The 15,271-nt window shown below is 38.4% G+C and overlaps 3 protein-coding genes across 3 annotated transcripts; 1 reads left to right on the top strand and 2 right to left on the bottom strand.

Annotated features, from left to right (window-relative positions):
- Positions 1-418: 418 nt before the first annotated feature.
- LOC140941109 (centromere protein M-like) lies at positions 419-3,773 on the bottom strand. The gene is made up of 6 exons (XM_073390072.1): positions 3,441-3,773; positions 3,246-3,325; positions 2,959-3,057; positions 2,071-2,150; positions 1,325-1,416; positions 419-996 (listed from the first exon to the last, which is right to left on the bottom strand). The coding sequence occupies exons 1-6, from the start codon at positions 3,507-3,509 to the stop codon at positions 847-849; spliced, it is 570 nt and encodes a 189-aa protein (XP_073246173.1). The 5' UTR covers positions 3,510-3,773; the 3' UTR covers positions 419-846.
- LOC140941108 (nucleolar protein 12-like) lies at positions 3,578-6,548 on the top strand. The gene is made up of 6 exons (XM_073390071.1): positions 3,578-3,665; positions 3,807-3,912; positions 4,211-4,259; positions 5,134-5,282; positions 5,902-5,987; positions 6,229-6,548. The coding sequence occupies exons 1-6, from the start codon at positions 3,601-3,603 to the stop codon at positions 6,380-6,382; spliced, it is 609 nt and encodes a 202-aa protein (XP_073246172.1). The 5' UTR covers positions 3,578-3,600; the 3' UTR covers positions 6,383-6,548.
- Positions 6,549-7,951: 1,403 nt separating this feature from the next.
- On the bottom strand, positions 7,952-13,057 carry LOC140941718 (uncharacterized). The gene is made up of 4 exons (XM_073390732.1): positions 12,662-13,057; positions 11,811-12,021; positions 10,413-11,188; positions 7,952-9,514 (listed from the first exon to the last, which is right to left on the bottom strand). The coding sequence occupies exons 1-4, from the start codon at positions 13,041-13,043 to the stop codon at positions 8,826-8,828; spliced, it is 2,058 nt and encodes a 685-aa protein (XP_073246833.1). The 5' UTR covers positions 13,044-13,057; the 3' UTR covers positions 7,952-8,825.
- Between the last annotated feature and the right edge of the window lie 2,214 nt (positions 13,058-15,271).

Below are 15,271 nucleotides of genomic sequence, written 5' to 3'. Positions count from 1 at the left end.
TGCCTAACACTGTTCCAACAGCAACAGCAACAGGCTCCATCTCAGTCTCCACTGATAGGGTCCCTCCAAAGTCGACGTGAGATTAACATCCCAGGCTTGCTGGCAGTAATGACCTTTGATGGCTCTTGCCACTGGTGGTATAATTATGTTTCCATATCTCAATGCAATATCATACCTGAAGCTGTGTCACAGGTTGGTTGTTGAAAACAACCAGGCTTTAGTTCATAATGCAATACTGCACTCTGTGACTAACGAAACAATAGAGGATATTACATGGCCGCACACAGATATACAAAATTTCTCTTTGAGTGTTGAAAAATATTTCACTCGTTCGCTGCACTCACTCATGAAGTATTTTTTCAACATAAGAAGAGAAATTTCATATCTCCAAGCGGCCATGTAATGTTCTATTTATTATTTATATAAACACCAATGAAATACCAAACCATTTCACTTTAATAGTTTTTTGGTGTGAAAGGCACGATTTATTATGTAGCCATAGCAACGGTGATATTTTCACATGTGAAGATAACATGTTATTTTCACATGTGAAGATACCAAGTTTTCGCGCAAAAGCTCACCTGGTATTTCATTGGTGTTTATATAATAAAATAGCTTACTTAATGTACAGCAAAAGTTTTTTTCCATGATTTGTTAGTAACAAAACATCTCAGACAAAAATGTAAGCAGAATTGGCTTTGTGGTATCATGCCCGACCAACAATGCAGACAAAAAGGCATGACAAGGGCTTAGAAGAGAGTATCCTGAATGACGAGGCATCCTGTTTTTATGATCTTCAGTTGACACTCAATGAACTGGTAGACTTAACATGTTCCTGTGACCAGTTTACTCTATCATGCCATTTAATTCATCCTCAAACACAAATGATTTTCTTGTTGTGTCCAGTAGTAATGTTGTGACATCTGCACAGAATCCACAGGATACTTGAAGAAGGTGAACAAGTTTTGTTGACAAGAATTTGATGTCTTCCTCTTTCTAATAGGTGCAAATTTAAAAACAAAGACATTATTCTAACGTCAATCTCTCGGTTCTGATTAAGAAAGTGAGGCCTAAAATATGATAGATAGAAATGGAAAAATTAAAAAATATATATCATTTAAATAATGCAATAATGCAATTCTACGCAACTGGTCAGGGCTAGCTTTGCCCTTCATATTGCTTACACAAACAATTCTTGGGGTTTCTTCACATGAGATTATCCAGCAACTGCAAGTGAGAAACTACACTGTACTCATGCAAGGTAATTCTTTCATTGGGAGTAAGCATTTTATAGAAGATCTCACCGCTGGGATCTTGAACTCACCCTCAAGTCTGCACAAATTAAAGGTGAATCAAAGCTGTCAGCAAGGCTTGTTACTTCCTGGATGCTAACAGCATGTTTGGCTTCATTTTTGGCTGAAATAAGACAAATGTATGTAATGTTAATAAAATGCCTTTGACAGAAACAAAGGGAGCAAACACATTCACTAATAATTATTGTTGTTTTGGCTTGCTCATAATGTTGCAGTGATTATTGTAACATTCTGTTCTCCTTAAAATATTTTTAATTCAGTGAATGAATCCTCTAGCAACTAATCGTAACCGCTTAATTCAGAATGCATGCGATAGGAGGAAAAAGACTGAAGAAAAAATGCGTGATTTTGAATGCATCTAGCGAAAAAGGAAGAATACAGTGAATCCTACAACAACAATGTTGTCCATGACTTACAAACTAACTTGAACATCACGTGCAGTAGACAGGTGCACTTTATTTCCTTATTTTTTATCAACCCTTTACATTACAAAGAGGTATTTTTAGTAAAACAAGAAGAAAATTTCCTTGCAATCTGCATGTGCCTTGGAATTCATCTGAACAAACTATTGCCCCCAGGGAAAGGAGTGATTGTAGCTAGCTTCTTATGGAGAAATAATTATTTTTCTTGGGTGGGTTAAGGGGGATTTGTAAATGTTGTTGTGCAAATGCCCGCGGCTTCCCTGTCCCAGGAGATAGAGATTCCTCTCTGAGAAGCAACAGCTATGGTATTTCATAACAGGGGGAAGGAAACATACCTTGCACTACTACAAAGCAGCAGTGGCCCAGAAAGTAGTCAATGTCCATTTGTTTGACTGAAGCTTTGATTGTTTCCAAACTTAATGAGAAAGATAAGTTAAAGCAATGTGGAGTTTTTTGTTTCTACATGTGTTTAGTCTGGGATGGGGGGGGGGGGGGGGGGGAGGGTTTTTGCTGGCTAATCTAGAATAGGGTAGCAACATTGCAGTAGAGCTTGGTCTCGGTCAAAGATTTCAGGTCGGTCTTTCCAGCACACCTCTACCCAAGAATTCTTAGAGTACCCCTCCTTTGAGATAAAAGTACCCTAGTTTGCATGTACACGCTGAAACACGGATGGTGTTGCAGATTTGAGTACATACCCTGAATAGCCACTCAGTAATAAAGTCAATTTTTAAGAATGTTTTGTAACATTTGTTTCAGAGCTGGCAAAAGCACTCCAAGACAAATTCTTGAATCTCTTGGATCTTTACTATGAAGATGAATTTTAACCCCACCCCCTTCCACCAGAAAAATGGCATTTGAGTTATGATTTAAAAGAGAACATACCTATTTTCATTCAAAGCCACCTCATTCCCTTGATCCCCAGGCTCTCAAGCTAAGGGCTGTCATTAAGAGGTGGGGGCAGGGGATTTCCCCCGGCTAGTTTCAAAGGAAAATAAAAGAAAAATAGAACCAATAGAAATCCCCAGCTGTTTGATTCCCCGCCCACTTGTTGTATTTACTCGGCAACTTGAAATCTTAGTGACAGCCCTGCGTGATGCTGTACACATGGTATTATGGAACAGATATAATACAGCATTTTGAACCTTTCCAATGTACGCTGCCTTGCCTGTTAACTCTACTGGGGGTATCAATTGAAAGATTGTATTCATTATATTACATTGTACCTCAAGTTATTGGTCAAGTCAACAAACAGCACTATAAAATCAATTCTTGGCCTTGCGTTCTCACTGTCCTCTGGCAATGGCAGACCAGTAGCAATACGTCTGTTAATAATAAGAAAATTATTTAAAAAGTTCACAAATACAAATAAATATCCATTCTCTGATCTGATCTCACCCACGTCCCTCGTTAAGTTGAAGATTATGCATGTAGCGCGACTTTTTCTAGCTAAGACTCCTATCAAAATATCTCCAGTAGAACTAAAATAAGAATAAGATTAAACCAGACCTACATTTGTACAGAGAAATCAGTGTGAACAGCTAGCGTAGATCTTGCAACGCGGTGCTTTCCAATTCCCTTGACACCCACAAACTGAAATAACAATAAGGTGATTGTAGAAATCATTCGTGAAAGAGTAAGAATACAGTAGAGGACCAAGGAAAACCAAAACTGGTTTTCCCTTAGTTCCCGGTTTGTTTTGACTTACCAAAGCAGTGGCTTGATTCTTGTCTGGAAGCTTTGAAAACCGCGACAGAGTGTTTACGTTTTCCGCCATTTTTAATTTGATTTTCCCGCGCGTTTTGCTCAGGAACCTGGTAACCAATGTTTTTTGGGCCTGCGATAGTCGAGGTCAGTGGTGATTCAATATGGCGGCCAAGAAGAAGCTAAGGAAAGAAAAGAAAGTTCTCGTTTTTGATGAAAATTCTCGCAGGTTTGTAGTTTGGTATTGTGTTTTTCAAACAACCTAAGCTTACACCTGTCAAAAAGTTCTTGGTAAAAGATTTTATTCAAAGCAGTCTGCAGCTGGTCTCGTTTTGAAATTCAAGGTTATGATGGGTTTTTGAAATTTCAGAGAATATCTTCTTGGATTTCGCAAGAGGAAAAATGAGCGGAGGAAAAAAGCCCAAGAAGACTTGACAAAGAAGGAAAAAGAGCGAAGGAGGGAGCTGAAATTGGAGGTTGGTTTTACCATAAAATTAGGGAACATCTTTTAATTTAGGTCTTTCACTCACAGAAAATAGTTTTATCAATTAAGTTCATGAAAGAGAAAATAGTGTTTGCTGTTACAATATTCTGTAATGCTAAGGTGAATTGATTGTGAATTGAATTCAAATGCTATTGAACACTACAGCTTAGTGGTCATAAGCTAGTGACTGCATTGATGATGCCTCCAGGATAACAGTTTTCCAGAATGGCTTTATATATGTATAATTTCATTAAACTGTTCCTTTGTTTTTCTTTCATTCCCTCTTACAGAAGAAGCGTAGTATGGTGGAGCAAATAGAAAAACGGAGGAAAGAATTAGGTAACAAAATATCACCTACTCAAGAGTATTGGCCAACCTAACAATGACTGGATATATATTTGAGTAAAATCAGTTCCATCCTTTTTCTATATCTTTGGAGTGACTGTTGGAAGATTTGCAATTTAATGATGTTTTAAAACAGGAACCTTTTTTTATAATTTTGCACCTTGCACCTATTCCATAGTCACGGTGACCAGTGGGCAACACAGACCTAGCAACCCTTTCGCTTCATTTGAGTTTGTTTTCAGCTTCTCTTAGGGCGTTGCAAAACTTCAACCCTGTCCACTGAGAGATATTATTCTCCCAACGCTTCTTTTGTTGGCCCCTTCTTCTCCCTTCCTTGCACTGTTCCTTAAAAAATTATCTTGGCAAGCCTTGCTGATCTCATTACTTGCCCAAACCACTTTAACTTGCGTTTCTTTAGCGTGGTTAAGATATCATCATAGGGCGCAATGGCTTGCCTCATTCTGTCTCTGACTGCATCGTTAGTGATGTGGTCTCTGTATGAGATGTCAAGCAGTTTCCTAAAGCGTCTCATCTCAGTGGCCTGCAATTTCCTCAGGATGTCCGCTGTCAAAGTCCAGGTTTCCGCAGGCGTACATTTTCAATTAAAATAATACAGCCATAAGCTGTGTGTTTGGAAAACTATTGATGAGGGTTTTTTACATACCAGTACCTAAATGACAGATTTTCTTACCGTTTCATTTACCGGTACTTCAACTGAAATCTCTACCTTTTTACATACAGTTGTAACTGATTATGATGCCTTAAGAAGGTACCCCTTTTCAGGTGAAGCCTCCCTGTATTGACCATCATAGGGAGTACTCTCTCCTCCCTAGAAAAGAAATGTTAAGTGTACTGATTTTAATCCTAGAGGCTCTTGAATCTGATGAATCAGAAGATGAACAAGATGTTCCTGGAGTCAATACAACCTATGATCATCCTGATCATGTTGTCACAGTAACTACAATCAGTGATGTCAACTTAGACAGTGGTAAATTTGCATGTATTGGACCAAACAAGGTGAGTAACAGCTGGTTCTAGTTTGGCACTCACCATCTACAATCCAGCTTGTATTTTTGGAACATGCAGTGAACGATTTCACACTATTTGTAGTGTTCTCCTAAAAATTTGATGTACAATGTGAAAATCATTAAATAGATAACAAGTGATTGGGTAGAAAGGTGGCAAAGGTGTGGGTAAGGTATGGGAAGGCAGCTACCCCATTTCATTGTACGAGCCTCCCCAGGCTAAATTTTAATTTGGCGGTCCTTGAAACATGCATCTCAGGGTATTTCATTTTTGAGTAACTGGCAAAATAAATATTATTTTGCCATGAGGATGACACCTTTATTTACCCAAATCATAAATTATGCATCATATGTTTGCTGTTATCAAATAACATTTTGACGGGAAAAAAAAGAAATACATTGGACTTATTTTGTTTTATGTAAGTAGCTGGCAGCTTGATGTGTACTAGAACGCAATTTTCACCTGTCACCAGAGCTTCTAGAGAACCTTGTTTTTATCAAGGTGTATCTGCATGAATCCTACTTCTCGGGATTTGGATATCCCTGTTATTTTGAAACACTTTCTGGACTTTCTGGTGTTTGTAACCTAACTTAACACAGCCTTTCTCTAGGGCTTGATGGAGACATCAACATCAGAGGAAACTGCCTCACTACAAGAGAAACAGCTGAACAATGATAAAGTTAGAGAGACTGAAAAGTAAGCTATTGCACAAGTGTACATTTTCTTAGGGTTTTATCTTTAATTGCAACTGAACGAATACTAGGTGGATAATGGGAAGTTTCTTGGTGTTGCAGATAGGTGCAATCACCAAATGACACTGAACAATACATACACCCCAACACAACGGCAAACCAACAATGGTTTCCACAACACTAAGAAACATGCGGATAATGAGTTGCATTATTAATTGTTTCTGTTTATGAACTTTCACTTTCAGATGTACTTCAAAAAAGCAAAGATTTCACAAGAAATTTAAAAAGAGGAGAAGTAAGAAAATTGAGAAAGAACAGAAAGGACAGTCTGGGAAAACTATTAGAAAGAGAAAACAAATTCATTCTCATGGAAAATCCAAGCACTTTAAAAAGTCATAAATAAATGAATCTGTTTGTCATCAACATAAAACCTTCTGACTCTGCATTGGCTATTGTTTGACATTGTTCAAAGAACAAGGAAGCCAACACTTTGCTACAACTTGACTTTACAGTCACCTAATGGACTTTCGTTGTTTTTATCATCATTATCACTATTACAAATCTCATGTCTGATGTGACAGGAGCCTGGAAGTTGTTGGCTTTCGAGCAGAACTTACCTTTGACACCTTTGGGGCCTTCACTTATGTCAACGTTTGCATGCAGTTGCAAACATTGCAATTTTTTTTGTGCTTGTTGGCAATTTTTCGTGTAATGTCACATCTGAAATCACCAAGGACAACTGGGAATGAGGCTGTGTCACTCTCACACTGTTTGGTTTAGTACCATCCTCTACCTCAAAATTATAGCATGTTTGTATCAGTGTTGAATTGGGTTTTTGTGTTTCTGACTGTTACAGTTTAATTCAGGCAAATCTTTAGGTCATAAAAAATTTGATGTAAACAGTTCACTTTCTGGAAAAAAAAACCAAATATTGGTTCCTGTGACCCTCCAGTAACAACTTCTCTTAGAACAGAGCATGGCAAAAGAACTGTCTGACAGCCTACAACTAGTGGAGCAAACCTCCAGCTAGCATGCTTTGTCTGCAAGTTGTCCCATAAGCAAGCAAGATTTGATGAGATAAAGAGAATGTTAGTGAAAATGGGGTTGGTAGGCCTGCATGATCACTCTGGCCTAGTAAACTTCAGCATCAGCTTAACCAAAGCTAAAGGGCAAGCTCTCTTTTTTACGGGGACCGCGGAGCAAGGTGAAAAGTGGGAGGGCTGACAATTGAAAATATTTTTTTCATATTGAAAATCGAAAAAAGGAATAAAATCATAGTATTTGATTTGTTTCTGTCGCGTGACTCTGCATACTTTATCCAGTATTTGTTGCTCTTTATAGGTCGGCATTCTTGACGACATCTCGTTTATCTCGCGCGAGTATCAGCGAGATCTCGTATTATTTATGTATAGTATAGAAAATACTACACTTAAGTGATCTAAAAAATTTCTAACTATGGCCGTTCACTGTTCAAGTAATGTAATTCTTCTTGCCATCGAATATTTCCTTGATTCGAAAGGAGAAAGACAAAATATAAAACTTTTATCAACTCAAAACAACTACTCAGCCTCGTTTGGCTTGAAAAAGCTAGTAATTTTCTTCATTTCGTCTGATAAAACTGATAAAAAACACTCTGCCGGAGCTGGAAGTACAAAACACGCTGCCGAACGAAGCGAAGGGGTGGCCAAGGTATGGCGTTTGGTCAAGGGGCAAGTCGGCCCCGGGGCACAATTACCGCGAAAAGCACAGGAGCCCCACAAAATGCCTGACGTTTGAAATTAAAGAAAATACAGAGAATATATCGGAATATAGACGGAAAAAACTTGTTTCAAGCCTTTTTTTATTTTAACTATTTTTCTTTTTATCGCAAAAAGTGGGGGCGGGGACGCAAAAAAGTGGCGGGGCCGCGGCCCTACCAGCCCCTCCCCCTCCGCGGTCCCTGTTTTAAAATATATTCATCCCACCCTGTAAGATGACCAGCAACTGGTGACGCGGTTATTGGTGTTTGTCTTACAGGGGGTTAGCTGTATTCAAGAGTTACCAGTACGCACATCAATAATGAAGGGAATTGGAGTAGAAATCATGAAAGTTTTAGTAAGCTTGATAGTTTTTTATTATCCGTATGATAAAACATTGATGAACTGATCAAAGCAGTTGGTAACGATTGAATAAATGTGTGATCTACTCAGTTCATGATAAGTCTATCCCAGCAAAAACTACTCTTACAAAAATAATTTATGGTAGAAAAATCTTTTGGTGACATTTTTTAATCCATGCAAGTTACAATCTTATCTATCATGAATCAGACGAACATGTACACACACAAGTGCTTAATAAAAACAGTAAAACTAATAACAAAGTATAAAAAATATTTAAATCTATTTAATGCCTGCAATAAAAATTAATCTTTCTTCAACTATAACAATCTTTAAATAATATTATATCAATACATTATAAACTAATTTTAAATCTGTCATGAAATTCTGATAAAACTTTTTTCAACATGCCATAACTTCGGCAATGCTATAAAAATAAATGCCTTTGGGTTATTTAATTCTTTAAAAGCTGTCAGTGCTTAACATAGCAAAACCCCCCTATGTACTCATCCACAAGGCAAAAAGATATGATTCAAACAGCAACGATTATAAAAACGTGAACATATACCATGTGGCTGAAGACTGAGAAAAATTGATTTCCATTAAAGAACATGGCAGAAAATAATGTACAAGTATAGTTCTTTACACAGATAACAAAGCAATCTATTTCCTCCTATTTATCAACATGGACAATACTCTTTATGAATGGCACGATAACTGATACTAATAAGAATAAAGAACTTTCTTCACTCCTTTCTTGTTGCACAAGACTTCTTGTGCTGTTTCCAGTCTTTCTTCTGACATTCTCGGGAGCAGTAGTAAGCCTGACGACACTGCCCACAAACCATCATCTTCCTTTCACTACCTTTGCAATTCTCACACATTGACTTCACTGACTTGGGCATGATGGCTTTAGTGCTTTGAAGCTGTTTCTGCAGTTGACTGGGAAGGTCTCCAAACTGCCCCAGTGCTGACAGGAATGTTGAAAGGCTGGATGGCTGTGTAAGAGACAGTGGCCTTCTTCTCAAATCTGGACCCTCTGCCGCTTCTTTTGGCTCCTCTCCTCGCAGCTTGCAGACATAATAAGCAAAGAGCTTCTTTTTCTTGGGAAATTCCTGCATGCTGTCCAGGTACTTCTTGGATGGTTTGTAATTTAGTTCTGTGAGGAAATCAAGCACCCCTGTCCATGTTGCATCTGATCGATGTGGACCATCCCCACCAAGGCACCGCTGGCACAGGTCACCCAGGCCTGTCACACACTCATAGCATGAGCTCTGAAACACAGCAAGTAGGATGCTGTCAAGGACCTTCTGATCTTTCCTGCGGTAGTCAGGAAGGCAATCAAATGCTGCTTTCAAAGCTCTGAGTCCACCTTGTTCAGCTGCCATTTGTAGAGGAGAGTAGTGGAACCCACACTTGTCCGTTGGATCAGCACCTGAAAGACAAAGTACTTTGCATGTTGAGGTTTTTATTTTATCCTTGGATTAAGTTTACTTTACCTTAGTTTTAACTCATTATTATACATACCCGAAGACAAATGAAAATAAATTTAAACCAGGGATAAAATTAAACCATAACACAAACAACATTCAGAACATTGGACAAAACTTTTGTAAAGAACTAAGTACTATAACAAAGACTGTTAACTTTTATTTTACCCAAGTATCAATGGTATACACAATTTTAATAATTTTGTGTATCAAATTTTAGGTATAGTTTTATTCACAATCAAATTACAATAAATTTCGGTATGTCAAAAATATATAAAAAAATAAATTATGTAGGTCTGCCTTCCATTTTGTCTTGATTTGCTTAACAGAATTATGTACTGTACATTGATTCTGATTGTACAAACTAATTTTCTCACATGTGAAAAACATTGTTTGTGGCTCCGATTGGCTAGAAACCATTTTGCGTAAGAAAGTTGAAAACTTTTTGGTGAGTATATCTCAGTATGTATGGTAATTAATTCAATTTCAGAACATATGTACATGTAGTGATCAATGGCTTGGACATAAAGTTCAGTATTTGGAGCCCTGACTATCTCAAATGCACTGCATGTTGCCAGTTTAATAAATTAGGTTTGACTTTGGAAAGGCTCTCTAATACCTGCCAACTTTTTCTGAGTCAAGTGCATGAGATTTTTGTCTTGTCATGACCAGGATTTCCAAAAATGTCGAAGACAGCTCCTAAGATATTTTATGATTAACCCAAAAACTACATGTATACATCACCAAAAACCCTTACACTCCTTCCCAGCCACAACCAGGCTAAAACTAAGAAGATCTGTTCAAATGTAATTTCAGAACTCTAAAATAATGATGGGTACCAACCTGCCTTGCACAGAATCTGGATGATCTCTGAGCTGAAGCTGTAATAACAAGCCATGTGCAGAGGTTGTGGAATACCACGGCCACCTCTTGGGACAATCTTGACATTTGCACCAGCATCAATCAGCATCTGCAAATACCGAGGCATTTCACCACACACGGCACAGTGCACTAATGTCTTGCTGCTTCGATTAACCTTTGCATCAAAGAAAATTCCTTGGCTGAGCAGTTCTTTAAATTTCTTGGCTGTGCATGGAATACCAAGTCTTTTACAGTTTTGCTTATCTTGATCCAAAATCATTGAGCACATAAATGTCCTAGCATTGGATGCAGCCCATTCCAATGCCCCTGGCGTGTTGCGCCAAAGTTCAGCATTGGACAGACAGTAAGTGGCCACATTAGTCAGTGACCTCCAGTTTCCCATGAGCACAGGAATCAGACAGTCAGGCAGCTTGCGTTCACCAGTCAGAAAACTTAATGTCTCTGGTGACGCCTGAAAGGCTCTTAAAATTGTACCTTCAAAGCTATTAAAGACATTCTGAGATTCAGGATCATCTCTGTCTATCACTGCATCATAGAAGTCTTCAGCATAGCCTCTGTGTTGCTTGTAGCGATAGTCAAGCAATGCTTTGGTCCAAAACCACGCCCCACATGATGAAGAAAATTGAAAAGCTTCTACACTAGACTTTTTCATGGCAAACTTGAGTGCTCCTCTGTCATCACCCAATTTCATGTAAACCTCTAATACATGGTACCTCCAGTTGGCATATGAACACCAGCTAAAAAGTCAAAACAAAAGTATATTACATGACGTTGTGTACCAGTAAAGGCCATATTTCCCTGAATATGCCGCCACACTTTCAAGCCTTTACCCAGCCAATTTTCTGGGAACTGTAATAAATTTGCTACAAATGTAGGGCCAGTCTTCAAGCTCCATTATAAGAATGAAGCAGTGCTTTTTAATGATACAGTGGTCTCATTTTTTTAAGTGCCCTCCCTGAAAATTATAAGTATCCACCCACTTGGTCAAATTAGAAAATGAGTGTATTGTGTGGTTTGCATTAATTCCATGCCATTAAGTTGGAAGAAAGTTTTCATTATTTCTTGAGCAAGGCTGTGTTCTAAAAGTGCACAATTGCCTCAGGCACCTAACTTTTACTCGCTGGCAACGCAAAAATCTTGGTTTCCTTAAAGAAATCATATGCCATGTCCCCTAGATTTCACTAGTTCAGAGAAGTGGCTCCCTTCAACTTTTCACAGAGCACAGCCTTGTTGAGTGCTATTAAACTGTTGTTAAGCTGTTTAAATCTGTAAAATTGAAAAAAAAAAAGAACCTGATTACTATGAAGCTAAAAATAATAATTATCTTAAAAATAAAAAAAAATTAATTAACTAGTATACCTGTAGAATGCTGGGTCCAGCTTTTCCAGTTGCAGATACTTTTCAAGAGATTCTTCATACCGCCCCATCTTACGTAAGGTATTAGCTTGGCCATGCACTGCTCGAAAGTAACTTCGCAGGTGATTTAAAGACCAAGCTCTCCGCTTTGGTAACTCTTGCTCAAACTCAGCACTTACATTTGGTGCTAGTTCCACAGCCTTGTTGTAAAACTCTGATTTCGAGAAAGATATTTTTGATATTAGACACTTGACCATTTTCCAAACCATAAGGTACTGACTGGAAAATATTCATCTGTAGAGAGTGACATACATCTGTAAAGAATCTGCCTAAATAAAAGGGCTCACGGGGTGAGTTGAAAGATCATTTTTTTAATGAAAGTTATGAGTAATTAAGGTGAAGTGGTGGATGCGAAAATTAAAGCTGCAACATGGGCAGATTTAGGGTTGGCCAAAGGGACCACGGCCAGCCACTTTTCTGGGAAATTTCGTATTATTTTTGAAGAATAAGTAGTAAAAAGGCCACCCCTTTCTGAAATTTCTGGATCCGCCCCTGTACAATTTTAGGCCACACTCTGCACGTCAATGGCACACGAGAAAATTGCCCATTGTGTTATGCGTTCCGACACATGAGAAATATGCATGACCGGAATTCAGAGTGGAGTTATCAGATTGCAGTCGACCTCGGCACACACCATGACTTTAGTTGCAATATATAGCAAGCCTACAATCGTTTCATCACGAAGTAGACCCTGCATTATTTTAGCTAAGACAAAATAAAAATTCACAGACTGGAAAAATTTACATTTTTTGTGAAATTAAAAACACACAGTAGACGAAATGAAGCATCCTTACCAAGCGCTTCTTCATAGGTGTTAGCTTGGAACTGCGCCATTACGTTGTAAGCTTCGGGGCAATAAGGCGATATTTTCAACGCTTTCCTAACAGCAGCAACAGGATCATCCTCAACATATGCCTTTCTAGCCATCTTTTCTGCCTTGTAAATCTTTGAGCTCGAGTAGAAGCGTTTATCTGAAGCAAATTCTATCGCGACATCGTGGCCCTGTGTCGATAGCTCTTTGACGTGCGATTGGAACTCGGCGTCGTCTTCGAGTTTTCCGTCGCCAAACCTTTCAAACTTGAGCGGATACGTGGGGTTCAAAACCGTCGTGTTGATTGAGATTTTTGCACCAAGTTGCTCGCTTAACATTCCCAGGAAATTCTCCATGTTCGACATGTTCAACAGTCGAACACCATATGCACGCGAATTCGAAAGACCGCGCATCAAACACAAAATGTAGGGAAATTTGGCGGGAAATCGGCCTCGCTTTCAGAACGAGTCTGCGACATAAAAGTGGCAGGTCCTGTAATTTTTTTGTTTCACTTTTTTCTGAAAAAGCATTTTTTATCAAGACCCGTTAAAGACCTTCTCCTAGTTGGCTTGTTAGCTTAATAATCATAGGGAACCCATGCACGCTCTTATTTGTAAACTGCAAATGGAAATTAAATAAGAGATAAAATCTTACCTGTTTTGTTTTATTCTTGAATCTGTTGTGGTTCGAAGTGAAATGGAAGTTTTTTACGATGCGAAAACTGTCTTCAAGTCGACGCTTCAAAATGCCTGCGTAGCAAGCGTAGAGCGAAAAAAGACCGTGGAAGCGGATTTTCGGTTTTAACCGCGCGAGCAATGAAACGAGAACCAAAAAATTAAAGAGGGCGGAAGGGGAGGGGAAGGTCTTTCGCATCGTTAAAAACAACTTCCAATTCACTTCGCACCACAGCAGATTCAAGAATAAAACAAAACAGGTACGATTTTATCTCTTATTGAATTTCCATTTGTAGTTTACAAATAAGAGCGTGGGTTCCCTATGGCTTAATTAATTGGTAGAGCGCTGCACCAGTCTCGCAGAGGTCAAGGGTTTGAATCCCGTACAAGCCTGAAATTTTTTTTCAGGCTTCCTTTTCGCAACTGCATAAGTTGTGTATATAACTGAAATGATCTTCCTTCAAATAATTCTTCACTCCGCAGATCACATATATGATTTTCATATATTCATAATTTCATCATCATCGTCTCACGGGTTTATTACGAACCAATTTAACGACCTGCTCCCACTTGGCTTGTTAGCTTAATTGATAGAGCGCTGCCCCGGTATCGCAGAGGTCAAGGGTTTGAATCCTGTACAAGGCTGAATTTTTTTCAGGTTTTCTTTCCGCAACTGCATAGGTTGCTTATATAACTGCGATGATCTTCCTTCAAATATTAATAATTTGTTCACTCCGCAGTTCACATATATGATTTTCATATATTCATACCCTTACTCGAATAAGCGCCCAACCTCGAATTAGCACCTAATCTCGACCCAGATCTCACTCTTGTTTTACACTGAAAAGTTGGAGATCTGGGTACGAGATTAATTAGCACGCACCTCGAATAAGCGCCCATCCAAAAGGCAGAAAAAGTTAATAAGTGCCCAGCCTCGAACAAGCGCCCACCACCACCCCACCCCCTCCCCCTCACACTCAAACTCAAATGAGCGCCGACCCTCACCCCGCTTCCCGCTCCTAGTGCCCCCCGCTCCTAAAAAACTTGAATAAGTACTATTCCCCGAAGACGGAGTTTTCGTCAGAGTAGTTTACAGGAACCTTGCTTTGTTACATCTTTGCGTTTTGTTATTAGCATTTATTGTTTTGTTGCAAAATAAACATACTACACTTTCTGAAAATGGTGCAATTGTAATAAGCGCCCACCTCGAATAAGCGTCCACCCTCAAGGTCCAAAAATTTAATAAGCGCCCAGGGCGGTTAATCGAATAAATACATTTCAATAACAATGTAATTTCAATAACTGTTAAGACTCTCAACATATCTAACTTTCGTAAAAAAATTAAATCACTACTCCTTAACGTTCTAGGTAATGAAGATAATTATTTGAATGTTAATTATTTAATAGAGTATTTTATGATGTTAACCTGATATGTTGTTTATACCTCCAGCTGTGATTTTAGTCTTTGTCAAATAAAAAAGTCCCCTGTACTCGAATTTATATGTAAGGTGTTTCTTTCTGTATGTTATTGTATTTCTTTTCTTTTCTTTTTTCTCAGGTAATTTGATAACGTCTTTATTTAAGTCTTGCCCTGCCTAGATTAGCATTATAGCTATTTGCGGGACATAAAGTATTGTAAACTTTATATTTCTTTATACATACATTGTTTTTGTTGTTGTTGAAAAAAATGGATCCTGGTATATTGTAGAGATCACATCACAGTTCAAAAAAGTTAGGCAAACAGTCGGAAAGCCGATTGACTAAATGTATGTGATTTTTAATTTGTCACCGATAGAAATCTCTCTTGTGCGCGGCGTCCCCGCAAAACCTCATCTCTGGGAACTTAATCATTTTAGTAGCAGTCTTTGATCAATTAAAAATCATTGATAGTGATGTCATTGCGAGGGTGACATAAAACT

The sequence above is a fragment of the Porites lutea genome, chromosome 6 (genome assembly GCF_958299795.1).
Source record: "Porites lutea chromosome 6, jaPorLute2.1, whole genome shotgun sequence".
NCBI lineage: Eukaryota > Metazoa > Cnidaria > Anthozoa > Scleractinia > Poritidae > Porites > Porites lutea.
This window is presented reverse-complemented; position numbering and strand designations above follow the sequence as displayed.